The sequence below is a fragment of the Rhea pennata genome, chromosome 7 (genome assembly GCF_028389875.1).
Source record: "Rhea pennata isolate bPtePen1 chromosome 7, bPtePen1.pri, whole genome shotgun sequence".
NCBI classification, from domain to species: domain Eukaryota; kingdom Metazoa; phylum Chordata; class Aves; order Rheiformes; family Rheidae; genus Rhea; species Rhea pennata.
In genome coordinates this window covers 33,059,639-33,073,221 of record NC_084669.1, presented here as the reverse complement: position 1 = coordinate 33,073,221, position 13,583 = coordinate 33,059,639, and the positions used below count along the sequence as shown (strand labels likewise).

The 13,583-nt window shown below is 42.5% G+C and overlaps 1 protein-coding gene across 1 annotated transcript in view; it reads left to right on the top strand.

Moving 5' to 3' along the window:
- The first annotated feature begins 853 nt into the window (after nucleotides 1-853).
- The window catches only part of ANK3 (ankyrin 3), a 204,877-nt gene continuing 192,147 nt past the window's right edge, over nucleotides 854-13,583 (top strand). Inside the window, exon 1 of the mRNA XM_062580702.1 lies at nucleotides 854-967. Within this exon, the coding sequence (XP_062436686.1) occupies nucleotides 854-967 (114 nt within the window). The remainder of the gene's footprint in view (nucleotides 968-13,583) is intronic.

The following is a 13,583-nucleotide window of genomic DNA, read 5'->3' as shown; positions in this document are numbered from 1 at the left end:
ACCAGATAAAAGAATGGTGCTGAGAAATCTCCCATGAATTAAATGCCTGTCTCGCACACTAGCATGATCGCATCTCTCTTTCTGTATGATGTGTTGTAATAAGTATGTTAAAAAAAAAAAAAAAAAAAAAGACAACAGGGCTTTCTGTAATCCTCTTTGACAAAATGTAATGTAATTGAAAAATGGGTATAAAGGACACACTGTTAAGATATGGCAATGCATGCATTGTTTTCTACATAATGCAGACAGGGTCTCCATGGTAAAAAGAAATTTTTATTTTATTTTTTTTTGTCACCGTCAGCAGTTAACCTAAAGTAGGAGCTGCTCCATTTCATTATAGGTTAAATGACTTACCATGCAAAACTAGCTGAGAAATGTAAATCAACAACTCTCTCTTTTTTTTAGTAGGTTTTAAAAATAGGCATTAGGATTAGTGAAGAAAATACAATACAGCATATGTTATTGTTTTGGATTTTTTTTAATAGAAAGCCCTCCTTTGCAGCATTCCCCCTTCAGTGGAGTCACTTAGGCACTTCCAGCTGGTGGCAGGGGATACAGCCATAATACAGCTTTCTCTGTCCCAGCTGTCTTTTTCATTACATTAAATGCATTATGATGGCTGCACTGTTTTGTAAAGGTTCAGGTACAGAAAGGTATAGGAAGAAATCTGCGAGCATGTGTTTTTGTAGTGACTGCAAGCTTCTGTGAGATCCTTGAATCCTGCCTGTGCTCCTGGCTGTGGTCACAGATTTCCTTCCACTCCCTGGAACATTGGCTGTGCGGGCTGGTTAAAGGTGCCCGAGGAAATCACCTTTCACAAGGGAGCTTTGCTGTAAAGGATTTTTAATGCATTATGGCTCACGCAGCATCACAGTTAAAGAAAACCAGGGATTTAGAAATTAATGCTGATGAAGAAACTGAGAAAAAAAGAAAACACAGGAAAAGATCCCGGGATCGGAAGAAAAAGGTACCTAGATCTGTGCCAAATTCTGACAGGGTTTCTTTTGTTTTAATTTTCTTACCGTTGCAGTTGAACTGCCAAAGCTCAGTCTGGAGCGTAACTTGGTGGCTGTCTAAGTAATTTGTTAAGATTGTAAGATAACATTGCTAACCGCAACTGTGGGATTCGCGAAGCAATTGAATGTTTAATTGGATCTTAGCTGATTGCAGTGATGAGGCAGAAGGTGTGCATTCATTTCACAGATAAATCATTTGCGTTACCATGATATGCAGACTGTCTGTGAGTGAGTTGAAAATAGTTTATAACAGTGATGTGAGGTTAAATGCTGAGCTGTCTCATAGGTTTATCTGACGGAGTAATAGTTTAACATTGCATATATGTACTTAAGGGGAATGTGTGGGGAGGCAGACTTATTTTTCTTTGTGTTGGGACATGTCACATGTTTGAATCCATTTTTGGGATAATGCTACAGAAATAAGATGTTCCATTGTTTCTCTTATTTCCTAAAGATGAACTGTTTTACAGAATCAAACCAGAGCAATCTCTTATTAGCAACTTTCTTTTGTTAGGGAAATATGTGACAGAGATTACAGAGCCTGGTTTTTCTCTGCTATAGACTTGTCTTAGATGCAGAAATCCCTCCAGCACCCTAGGACTTGTAAAATGCAGTAAATGCTGCATTGCTCAGTTAAGAACCCTCTGTAAGATTTAACTCTTACTATTTTTCTCCAAGGTGTAAACTGAACTAGTTATGGGTTGTAGCATAATGACAGATAAAGAGGCCAGCTGCTTTGACTGCTCTGTGGCTATGTCCTTAAAAATGACACCTTACACCGTGCTCTGTAGAAATCAGGCCCTGCAATGATTTCTTGGTCTTTGATTGTATTTTATTACACATTTTTAAGAACATATCAAGAAGCTGACTGTCTTGACAGAAACCTGGGCATGTAGTATTTCTCTGTGCTTTGTGAAATCCCCCTACGGGGATTGGAAAATCTTGCTATGCTCTGAGAAGCGGTGCATGTGCTTCCAAAATGACACGTAGATTCCTCTAACATATGTGCATCTCTTGGTTGGGTGAGAGTCAGCATTTCCCTGCCCTTTTCTCTTATCTCTCTGCGATGGCAGTGCTGCTGTAATGAAAAGCACCGAGAAACCCACTGCCTTCTGTTCCAGCGAACGCGGTAGGGGGCCGTTTAGATGGCTGCAGTGGATTGTACTGCAGCATGTTAACTGTGCATTATTTTTTGTGTGAATGCATACATAAAGATCTTCTGAATCATTTTTCCAGTATAAGTGGAAGCATGCAAATAAGAGTCTGCCTTTGGGGCTGATTTGAGAGGCCTTTCCGTTTGAAGCTGACCTGAATTAGTAATACTGTTCTTGTTTGCTGTTTGGTTACATGCAGGTCTGTAATGTAGCTATCAGGGTTTTTTTTCCCCCAGCTCAAACTGATTATAGCAGTGAGAATTTTAGGACCTAGCCTCCCAGCCCATGTTTACCTATGACTTGTCTGTTAAAAGGTATAGACTCTCACTTAACGTGCTCATGATGTAGGAAGTCCGTGTTGTGCTTCATGTGCTTAAGTTGAAGAGTAGCATGCCTAGCCATACGTACGTAGTGCCGTGTGGGGGTGCTTTCTCGGACTCTGTTATTACAGCAATATAGAAGGGATGTGGCAATGAGAGGCTCTTGATTCAGTGAGGTGAGACGATTGCTTTGGGGGCTAAAATGCTTTATTGTTTATACAGCATGGTGCTGTACAAAGGAAATCTCTTAGCAACCAGTGTGGCACATAGATAAATATCAAGCTAATAATTTCAAATGCATGGATTTTTTTGCAACATCTTATTTCTTCATGTGTTAAGAGTGAGATAGAAAAGAGAGCTTTCATTCCACTGATGGCTTTTTCTTTTTCCTTCCCATCTTACTGGAATTTAGTACTTTATTCCAATTTGTTTCCAAATTTCCTTAGGACTTCGCAGATTCAGGGCACACAGAGGCTACTAGAAGAATGAAGCAAAAAGCAGCAACTGTATCACTTAAATATTTGAGCATCAGTCTTCTCATAGCAAAGAGACAGTACAAGGGGCGTAGGCAGTCCAATAATTGTGGCTTGCCATTTTGTACTTTCCTGACTATTTAAAACATTTTCCCCCCAATACTTCCACTATGAGTTGTGAGTCACTTCTTGTTCCTCTGCACCACCCACAAGCAAGCAGCGCTTGGGGTTTTTTGCTGATCACATGATACTGCACAAAGCTAACCCTTTACTTAAGCAGTATACAGAAATATCCCTTACAGTCTTCCAATCACACTGGACCAGCAGTGAGTGCTAACATCTCTGGCTAATTTATACAGCAAGGCGACCGAGGCTTCCAATGGTTAGAGAGTACGGCTTGTGGGAGCAACCAGACTGGATGAGGCCAGCAACAGTCAGGCTGATTTATGGTCCTGTGTAGTTTTAGGATTGCAGTCTGAGGGTAATATTTCACAGCTCTTGACTGGTTAAGCAATTTACAGTGTAATAATGTTTCTGTTAAGGCTTACTTCAATTCTGTATGAGAGGAATGGTCTTTTTCTTTTCTTTTCTTTTTTTTTTTTTTTCTTTTAATACACGTAAACACCACCCTGGAATATAACTCCCTGTATTATATTCAATCCTATTTAATTTTAAGCAGAGATTTGCCAAATTGCTGCATTTACCTCTGTGGAGTCACCTGGCTTCTATGCGCTAGGAGCCTGCCACGCTATTTCTGTTCGCTTCAATTCAAGACACTTGCAAAGATTCAGAGCTTGAATAGTTTAAACTCATGTAAGGCAAAGGGATGGGGCCAGGAAATGAAGTGAGCACACTGAAAGACCTGCATTTTGCAGATTTCCCACTTATTCTGTATTCCAGAGGCAAATTCTACCTCTGGCTGATTGTGCAGTGTCCTACACTGCAAGCAGGTTGAGCCCACCCAAGGGCGGACCTGAGCCTTAACTGGAACCGTAAACCAAACCAAAGCATCTCTAAGAATAGAAGAGACTGATGTGATGATTTGCTCGATTCCTTACAGTGCCACTCTGTCATGCATCGTTTGGTTTGTGAAATCTAGAAATAGTTTATCCTGTAACATTCTCTCAAAAGAAATTAGTTGCTTAGTCAGTGCTATTCCTAAAATAAAGGTGAAATCTCTAAACCATTTTTTTTCTTTTCTGTTTGAGTACATAGTAGGAGACAAGGGCTGTTCTTGGCACATACTCAATGATTTATGTTTTATGCAATATTCAGTAAGGCAGAAGTGGTTTCCATTTGCGTGTAATGTTCAGGGACTAACATGTTCTTTGGAACGCTAAAAAAGCATGGTCATTGTGAAAACCTGACTGCTGCCATCTCTTAGCTGTTGAAGGCTGTTGCTGTCACATCCTCTGCTGCCACAAGCTTGGGGGCAGCATGGAAAGTAATGGATGCCAACCTTGCAAATCCTCCTAGTTTCTTTGTGAGTCTCATCGCGTTTGAAGTGTTACAGCCTTCAGGTATGCTGGAAAAACGGCTCTGGAATAGCCCAGTGGGCAACTGTGAGCGCCACATCAGCAAGGCTGCAGCTGTAGCTGAGGGGCCGCGAGGGGCTGGTGTGGCTACGGGGCTGGCCCTGCCGCCGGCCGCGGGGGCCTGGCAGGGTGCCGTGCCAAGTGCCATCTCTGCCAAGTGGAGCCACCGGTGCCTTCTGGCACCCAGTGGGCTCTGGCGTACCCCGGCTGTGAGGCTCCTGCTGCTTCCAGCCCCCTCGGCCCTCTTGGAGGGCGCTCGTGCGTTTGGTGGGTCTCAAGCACATCAAGGTCTCGGTATGTGTCTCAGGAGGTTGGACGGAGTCACTGCCACCGCCTTGCTCCACTAACCAGCACAAAAGTCTGTGCAAACTAGCTGCAGTGTAAATGGCCTTTTCAGTTTATGGCTATTACTAAAGAGGTTTCAGAAAGTGAGGATAATTCTTTCTTCGCATGTCTTCCCGCAATGGGTTGCTTTATGGTTTGAGATGCGGTTGAGGTTGAAATTGGTGCAGTTTTCACATACAACAAGGGCCTGATAGGTAAAGGCTGAAACAGGAGAGCCTTAAGGCTTTAAACTCAGAAAACAAATACAAATCCCTATCCATTTTTTTATCTCGTGATTTCTAAACAAATCTCACGATTGTCAAGATTTACTTCAAGGTTTTTGAGTGGTTGATGTTTGCAGTAGTAGGAATCTAGACAGGTCAGAATAAATACAAGTTAAGACGAGACAAAGATGTTGATCTAATATCTAGGTACACTACTTGTGGCAAATGAAAAGCACGTATAGATGAGGGCTTGAATGAAGGAAAAACTGCTGAAGTTAATGATTTTTTTCCTAAGTGCTAGACAAATTTGGATCATGTCTTTGATTTTGGATATGACACACTGTCACAGGCAAATAAAATAACTGAAGGGCATTTTGGCAGGTATCTAGAGGCACTGGTGGATGGGATATCTACTAGCAATGTTGAATTCTTACCAGCTTAGGGTTTAGTAACAAAAGAGTGTTTCTATTCAGCTGATAAAATCAATTCCTTCTTTAAAGACAGCTCCTAAAAGAATGAAAAGACTATGCTGTATTATTTAGCTAGCACTGGAGCATCATTTGAAGTGGGCACTGGCCAGTGTTGCTGCCTTGTTTATAAACCCAGGAAAAAATTGATTTAGGCAAGTTGAAAATGTTTACCTTTTACTATTAGTCCACCTCCTTTGTATCTTCACCCTTTTGTCCAGAATTGTGCTGTTACAGTGGATGGATATTAGTCACTACGCATATGTTGACTTGTGTTACAAACCACCCTATACTTAATTAACGTTACTGGCTCTTGGTGGGAGGAGATGCAAGAGGGAGGACTAACAGCGGGTGATCTCTCCGTTAGAGAAGGATTGTTAAATGACTAGATTTAGAGCTGGACCTTCAGGAAGCAAGAATCAATACCGTTTCACCTTATACCTGGTTGGTACTAATGGAGTCTTTTATCCTTCCGTCTTTTCCACCCAGGCTGGGTTTTATTTATTTTCTTGGAGAACTGGGGGGAAGGGGAAATGTCTCTTCTATGGAAAATGGATGCTTTTGACGCAAAAGAAAGTTCAAGAATGTTATTTGGTAAACAATGTTAAAAAACAAAACAAAAAACTCTTTACATGATTATTCATTGCCAAAAGTCAAAGCACTGCTGATTTCATGCTCTTGTGTTGCCTGGATTGATGGTTTGACGATAAGCTGCGCACACTTGCGTGCAGTTCCCCTTGCCCATTCACTAAATATTCATTATTACAAATCAAAATATTTGCCCAGGGTAGAACTGACTGAGCACTTGTGAAAATTGAGTATTAGTTACAGCTAGATTTTAACAGGTGCTAAAGAACTCGGCTGTTGATACATGTAACATAGATACAGGGAAAGAAGTAAAGGAATAGTTGATTTAAAAAAAAAAAAAAAAGCTGTTTTTTTTTTAATCCATGTGCAAGTCCTGTGTTTCTTGTATTGCTTTGAATGGGAATTATGATGATAAAGGATTTGCTGTTTTTCTGTAATTTGTGTGGCTGTTCAGCTGTATAGATCACTGGCAGGGTGGTAACAGGGATTTCCTGACACAGGCAGTAGTGTTAGCAAAGGTTTGTAAAGGAATGGAGAATTGGACCCAAATTCAACCCAAAGATTTTGACTGGGCCCATGGCACTGGTAAGGTTGGAAAGCTGTTAGACGTTGGAGTAACTCCACAAAACGATGCCTACCAGTTCAACTGGGGCATGAGAGGCCCTCCTGGGTGAGGATGATCTGACCGCCACGCGCCGTTCCTGACTGCGGTTACCTAACGTAGACTACAGCCCTATATATTCAATGGGAAAAGGTAAGTGCCTTCAGAGGATAATTCAGTACATATAAGCGAGACAATTTAAAGCAATGTCCTCATTTTCCAAGGCAGCGCATCCACAAGTCCTGCCAGCTTCAGCTGGCAGCTTCGGGCGTTCAGGCATCCTGCAAACGAGGCCCCATGCTCTACGCGGATGCCTGCGATTGTATAACACTTCTATAAATCTTTCTAGTATGTCCGTTGTCTGACGCGTGGTGTTTGTGTGGAGCTCCGCTTGGCTGGCCAGGGCGCTCGGAGACAGCTAGCTACTGATCTCCACGTAAGAGGCCAGCTCTTGTTTTTATTTTTAGAGGGACTGAAATCACTTACTGATTTGAAAAGGAAATGCAGTTAAGTGTTTCTTTAGTACTTATTCAAGCACTAAAGTACTAAGAACTAGACTGATATTAAAACTTACTTTGTTAATTGAAAAGAAAATTTATTCTGTGATGTGTTTAAAAAAAATCAGTATTTTGGCAATGAGCTGAAGATCCTCCCCCCCATAATTTAGAAAGTCGGAATTGTTTAGTAATACGAATGCATCTCAAGCAAGGTTGTTAGTGCTGAGATGTACCCGAGTAGTTTAAAGCCTTTGCATTAAGTACCACAAATAAAACTTCATCTTGCTGCTGTTGTTGCAGAAAGATGCAGTACTTGCACCACAGCCTCCTCCACCTAAACATTAGTTTGTGGAACCTTCTAAGGTTTATTTTAGTGAATTGAACAGTGTATTTTTCCTAAATGCTGTTTGGTTCACCTATGTTTTGTTTCACAATTTTGGATTTTAGTTTACTGGGCAGCTAATGTGTCTATTGAATGTTTTACCATCATAGTTTATGCAGCAACTTGAAGTCGCAGTTTCGTGTTCTTCATTGTAATATCTTCTTAATCTTTTATTGGAAATCATTCATATTTAAGGAATGGACAGGGTAGAATTCATTTATAACTCGGTGCTATCTGTGCTCTTTTAATTTCTTATAGAATAGAGTGCGAAATTTTCTGGGGCAAATTCTGATATCTCCTTTTATGCAGAATACATCCTACTCTTCATTTACCCAATTGGAATTAATGGGACTTTACAGAAGTTACTTCTTGATACAAATAGTACTGTCCGAGGGCTTTTGTTAACCCACTGATTACTCATGAGCGCAAGGAGGAGGTGAAGCTCTAAGGTAAGGGGTGTCTGCCTTCCCTGCTCCGGGCAAGGGCCACGGCTGCGCAGTCAGTGTTTGCTTGCACGGTGTGTGTGGCCATGCTGGTGGAGGGTAGTGCCACACCATCTCCCTCAGAAGCGTGAGACTCGGTGTCCCCAGTGACCCCGTTGCCGTGGGGAGACAGGAAGGGTTCCAAGAGAGCCTGATGTTTCACCCCCTCGCGTTGGTGGTGTGTACGAAAGCCAGAAAGACTGTGATCATCTCTTGCTTCCCTTGTGAAGGAAGGGACGTGTATGTCACTTCTGATACTAGAGCCAATGTCAGCTGAAATCAAGTAGAAAGTGTCTGTTCGTTCACCTTCCTGCCAAGCACACAGTGATGGTCTGTAGAAAACTGTGATTTGTATGCTCCAAACAGGATTCCCCAGCTCTTGGTTTTGGTGCATATTGAACACAAGTGGTCACTAAATGAATTCAAATTATATTCACATATTCTATGCTCATTTATATTTGTAATGCCCCCCTAAATGCATATTCATAGACAGGATACGGGTATAATATTTCATTGTATCCGTCTTTGTGGAATAGTAATGATGTTTTTTGTATGCAGAAAAATATATCCATTTCTTTGTGAAGTCTTGTAAGCTTAGCTCTGGTCTACAGCCCTATCCTTAACCATGTGGCCTCTGCCTTTTGAAAGCAGCTTTTACTAAGTAGCCAGGCTCCGCTGGAGTAGCAGAGTTGGGAGGGAGGTCAGAAGAGGAGGCAAGTAGCTGCTGGATCCTGAGTGTAGCAGCAGGATTTCCAGTAGCCGCTAGAGTAGCTGGTTTTGCATAATCACGTTAGAAAAGTAAGCGCAATGATTATCCTCGAACTCTGGTAGGCCACGAGCAGCTAGTAACTGGTCTTAATGCAGGTGCCTGCGTGGCTCCCTCGTGTTGAGGAGTAACCACGGGGTGCAATGCAAAAAATCTTTGTGGGTGGTGTAGTGGTCTGCCAAGCTGGGGGTGGATGGGGCGTCTGTACAGAGCCATTTGCACGGCCTTTTTGCACCCTGCCCGTGGAAGCGTTCCCGCCGGGCACGTCCCCGCCAGCTGCTGAGCTCCTACTCGCAGAGGGCAGGAGCAGCAGGGCCGGTGGCCGTCAGGGACCTGTTGTGACCCCCCCGCAGCAGCTGGCCCTAGCCCTGAGCTGGGCTGCCCCGGCGTTTCAGCAGGGGCCTAGCGAGCCTCCGCCTGTGCTGGGAGAGGCGGCGTGCTGCTCGACGGGGCTGAACCCGGGAGAGAGCTTGTTCCCGGTGCTGCCTGGCAGTGGCTCCGTACCGGGAGAGCCGCTGCCGCAAAGCCCTCCACACCTCCCGGCCCGAGGGGCTGCGCGGTGGGCGCTTGCGGACGTGTGCGCCACAGGCAAATATCAATCGTTTTTCTTGGTTAGTGTTGATAGTCGTGTGTTTCTGTTTTATTTCTGCTGCTGAATTCTAAAGGAATCCTAAAATTTCTTTTAGATGAAAATACAATTTCAAAGAAGTCATTAAGGATAACATCACAAAGCTAAATGGTCTTTTCCAAACTTCTGCTGCTTTTCTGCTGAAATTCTTCAAATGACAGCATTACCACAACTTCTATATCACACTTTGAACTTTCAAAGCTCCAGGGCATTTAACATGTCACTGCAGTTGTTATCTACCTTTCAGTTGAAGGTAGATATCAAATCATACAATGATTTGTGTACATTCAAAAGATCTTTCCTTAAAGGCAGTATTAAAATGAGAAAGCCCAGTTACTCTTCTGTGTGTATCCTATAGTAAGCCATACATTAGCTGCCCATTTGGTGTTGGTAGAAGATTCTGTAGTGGAAGTTCTCTGTCCATTCAGCACCGCGGTTTATTTAGTGGCAATTACTTCCAGTAACTCCATTGCTGTCTTCCTTCAGGTAACAGAGATTCCTTCAGCTCCCTGGGCAGCTGGACCCCCCAATGACATGTCCCATATGTTGCCCCACACTCTCCTTTGAAGGCTTCTGATGACCTCTTGGAAGGTGTAGGAAGCAGAGTGATATGCTAGCCGCCGTACGTATATGCACAGCACTCCCTGAGATCAGGTTGCAGTGGCGTTATACTAACCGAAGGCATAGGTATAGCAGAGCCACTGACTGTGGCCAACTATATATAAATTTTTAAACTATTTTTCCAGGGTTGTAATTAGAGTATCCTTCAAATAAGCATTCACAGCTTTAGATGAGATTCCTTCATAAATTGATTTTTTTTTCTACCACATAACACTTTTTCCCCATAAGTGCATCATCAGTCCTTCTGGACACTGCCACGATCTCTATGAAACTGTAATCACTTCCCATTCATTAATTAATGGCTTACTATTTAGCATTTGAGACATTTGAGACTCATTGCCTGAATTTACTATAGGCCTGTGAGCAAATATCAGTGCCTGGAAGATGGGAGTATTTCTAACCTCTTTCCCTGCCTGCTTGAGACTTGTCTGAATCTAGCAATCATCTCTGGTGCTGAAGACAACATTTTTCATGCCCAGATTGTAGGAAAATTAAAGCAAATATTATTGAGCAATAGACTGCTGGCTAGATTGTGAAGCACAGGCGAATATGCCTGCGGTGCCCTCCGTGCCTGAGGGGAAAGATCCCACAAGAGACGAGATAAGTGTACCTTACAGTGCAGCGAGCAAGTTACAAAGAGCCTCTGTCTGTGTGCAAGTAAAGGCATCACTTTCCTGGACGGCTGGGGATGCCTCCCAGAAGAGGGCTTATTTTGGCCAAGCAGCCATAGGCAGTGTGTTCTGCGGTGTGGCTGTGGACAGTTTTCTTTTTCTTACTCATGACTCTGAAAAGTTAAAACATCCCATACTGAAATATTGCTGAGAAGTAGGTGGGAGGAAAGCCTCCCTTATTACATTTCTACTATCTAAGCAAAGAAAACATCTTCAAGGAGAATCTGAGAATGCATTGGATACCTGGAGTCCTAGTTTCTCTTACCACTTGATTTGATTTGAAACCACCAGCACTTTGAAGCTGTTAAACATCAAAATTCTGATAACTAAAAACTGCTGTTTTTCTACCAGGCTGAGAAGATTAAAAAGATGTTGAGAGGAAAACATCTCTTATGACAGTGGGTGCGCAAAGTTTCTAAGTAGGGCAGCCGGAGGAACAGCCACCACTTTTTAACATTTTTGGAAAGAATGTATTTTGTTTGATGTTCATATCTGGTTTTTTATGCCTACCTTTTTGTAATTTCCAAATGTCTAGTTATGCTTAAAAATGGCTTAATAAATGTCTTGCACACTCAGCACACACTACCCCCATGAAAATATGCAAACGTCTAAGTGGTTTATACAACAAGGAGTTGGAGTTTCTCCCACTGAGTCTTCCATTACTGGGTTGATCTTCAGCAATCTATTTAATCTCTGATTTTCCTCCCTGTAAAATATCTTCATAATTTTCCACTTGCACGTTTTAAGGATCCCTTTTCAACAGGCAAGTGCTGACCACTTTTCTGTTCTTGTTATCTAACTTTTTATAGGTATTTATAAATACCCTCATATAGGGATTGTTGCTACAAAATAAGGCCCAGGCAGGTTATTTTTCTTTTGAAATGTTATTTCGATTCATTTCTTTTATTAGTGTACCAAGCTATCGGCTAACGGCTGTTTTAGTACCACTGATCATACTAGCTAAGTTTTGATATAAATGCATGTTATTTTCAAAAATTCAGTAAAACCCTGTCAGAATTGTTTCAGTGTAACTCACCTCATATGCAGAATAATGATCAAAATTCTGGTACCAAGACTGCATGAGTTTTAGTCTGAAATGGCTAAATTTACAGCAGTTTATAATGTTGTATGTATCTTGTTGAACTACGTGCCTATTATCCTTGAAGCTAAACTCATTGAATTGTGGTCAAGTCGTAGGTCCAATTAAAAGAACCACTGAAGATATGCAATAAATTCAGCTTGAAAGGCCACATGCACAATCTGCCTTGGGTCAGAAAGGCAAGAGATGCTGTGACCAAACAAGACCTGCAGGGAAGCGGCTCCAAACTGTAGCCCTTTGTTCCCAGAAGCAAAGCTGCCCAATACTCCTTGTTTACTACCAAATGCAAATGAGCAAACCAGATAAAGCAGATCAGTTTGAAAGAAGAGGAGGCTAAAAAGGTGGGAGTGTTGGAAAGAGCGGTGATGTTGAAAGGAGAGCAGTGTTTAAAGGGTAGTTTACTGGGGGAGCGGTTGGGCCAGCTGACCCCAAAGGAGTTCTTGTTCGGTTGGGACTTGGCTGAAAGCTGGCGCCTGGTCCCGGCGAGTGCGCTCGAAGGGTGATTGGCTGCACAGGCTGCCTCAGGAGGTGCAAGCAGAGCAGGCCAAAGGAGGAGACCACGACCAGGCCACGTGCGCTTGGCCTCTGCTGGGGACCGGGTGCCAACCCTGTGGAGTTCAGGGAGGTCTGCAGTTCTTGCTTTGGTGCAGCTATCTTGTGTGTAAAAGAGAAAGGGGATCAATGGCAATGTGGTGGCCTGGGGACAGCTCAGGGCTGGCCCCCAGGGTGTCGGGTGCTGTAGGCAAAGCCATGCAGTGCTGCCTGCAAGATTGCTGCTCTCTGGTTGCACTGCTGCTGTGGGACTGCAGTTGTCCTTGTGAACTGTCCCCTATCATGCAGGCAGAGGTGCCGGCATGATAGGAGCAGAAATTTTGGCGTTGAACTAGGCAAACAGATAAAAGACCTCTGGCTTTATATAGCAGAGCAAGAAACTTCTCTGGCTGAAGGACATCCATGAGATTGCATCCAATTAAGTCCCTGAAAAGGTGAGATCTTTTATCCATTGCCTGGTTGTATGAGCTTACACTGTGGCTATGCAGCTTATTGCTTTGTCAAGGTCTGCATACAAAGAGCTAGCTACAAATTAATCGGGGCTCATCAGCTCCAAGATATTTCTGATAAGAAGTTGAGGAATCCAATGACACCTATAAAATTGCAACTGTTCCCTGAAGTAGCAGTCAGCTAACCAAAATATTTTTTTTTTTAACTCTTCAAGATTTAGAGAGAAAATGAGATTCAGCTTCTTATCCTTCTATATGTTTCTTTTGCATTTGCAGCAAAATTTTCTCACATTTTCTTGACAAGCCACAATCTCTGTCCTAGTTTTGCGAGGCATGTTGTGCTCTCTGTCACTGCCTTGACTGCTTCCTAGAGAAGAGTTGTTTGAAAGAGTTGTCTGAAAAAGGAAGAAAGGTGGCATCACCAAAGGAAGGCAAATTCATCACTTATGTTCATATTCAAACTAAACAAGATCTTAAGGAAATGTTGATGCAATATACAAATAGAAAAAAAGAAAAATGGGGAACAAGGTGCATTTTGCAGAGCTTGCTAGAAACAAACCCTGTCTGAGCTTTTGAAGACTGACTGGAACATTGCATCTTCCAGTTGGATCCATCTTGTCTGTTTTCTTTGTTCAAAAACTATATATATACATATATATATATATATATGTAAATATTTTAAGAAACTTGCATGCTAACTACTGGCAGTTGATTTTGTTCATAGTTATTTTATG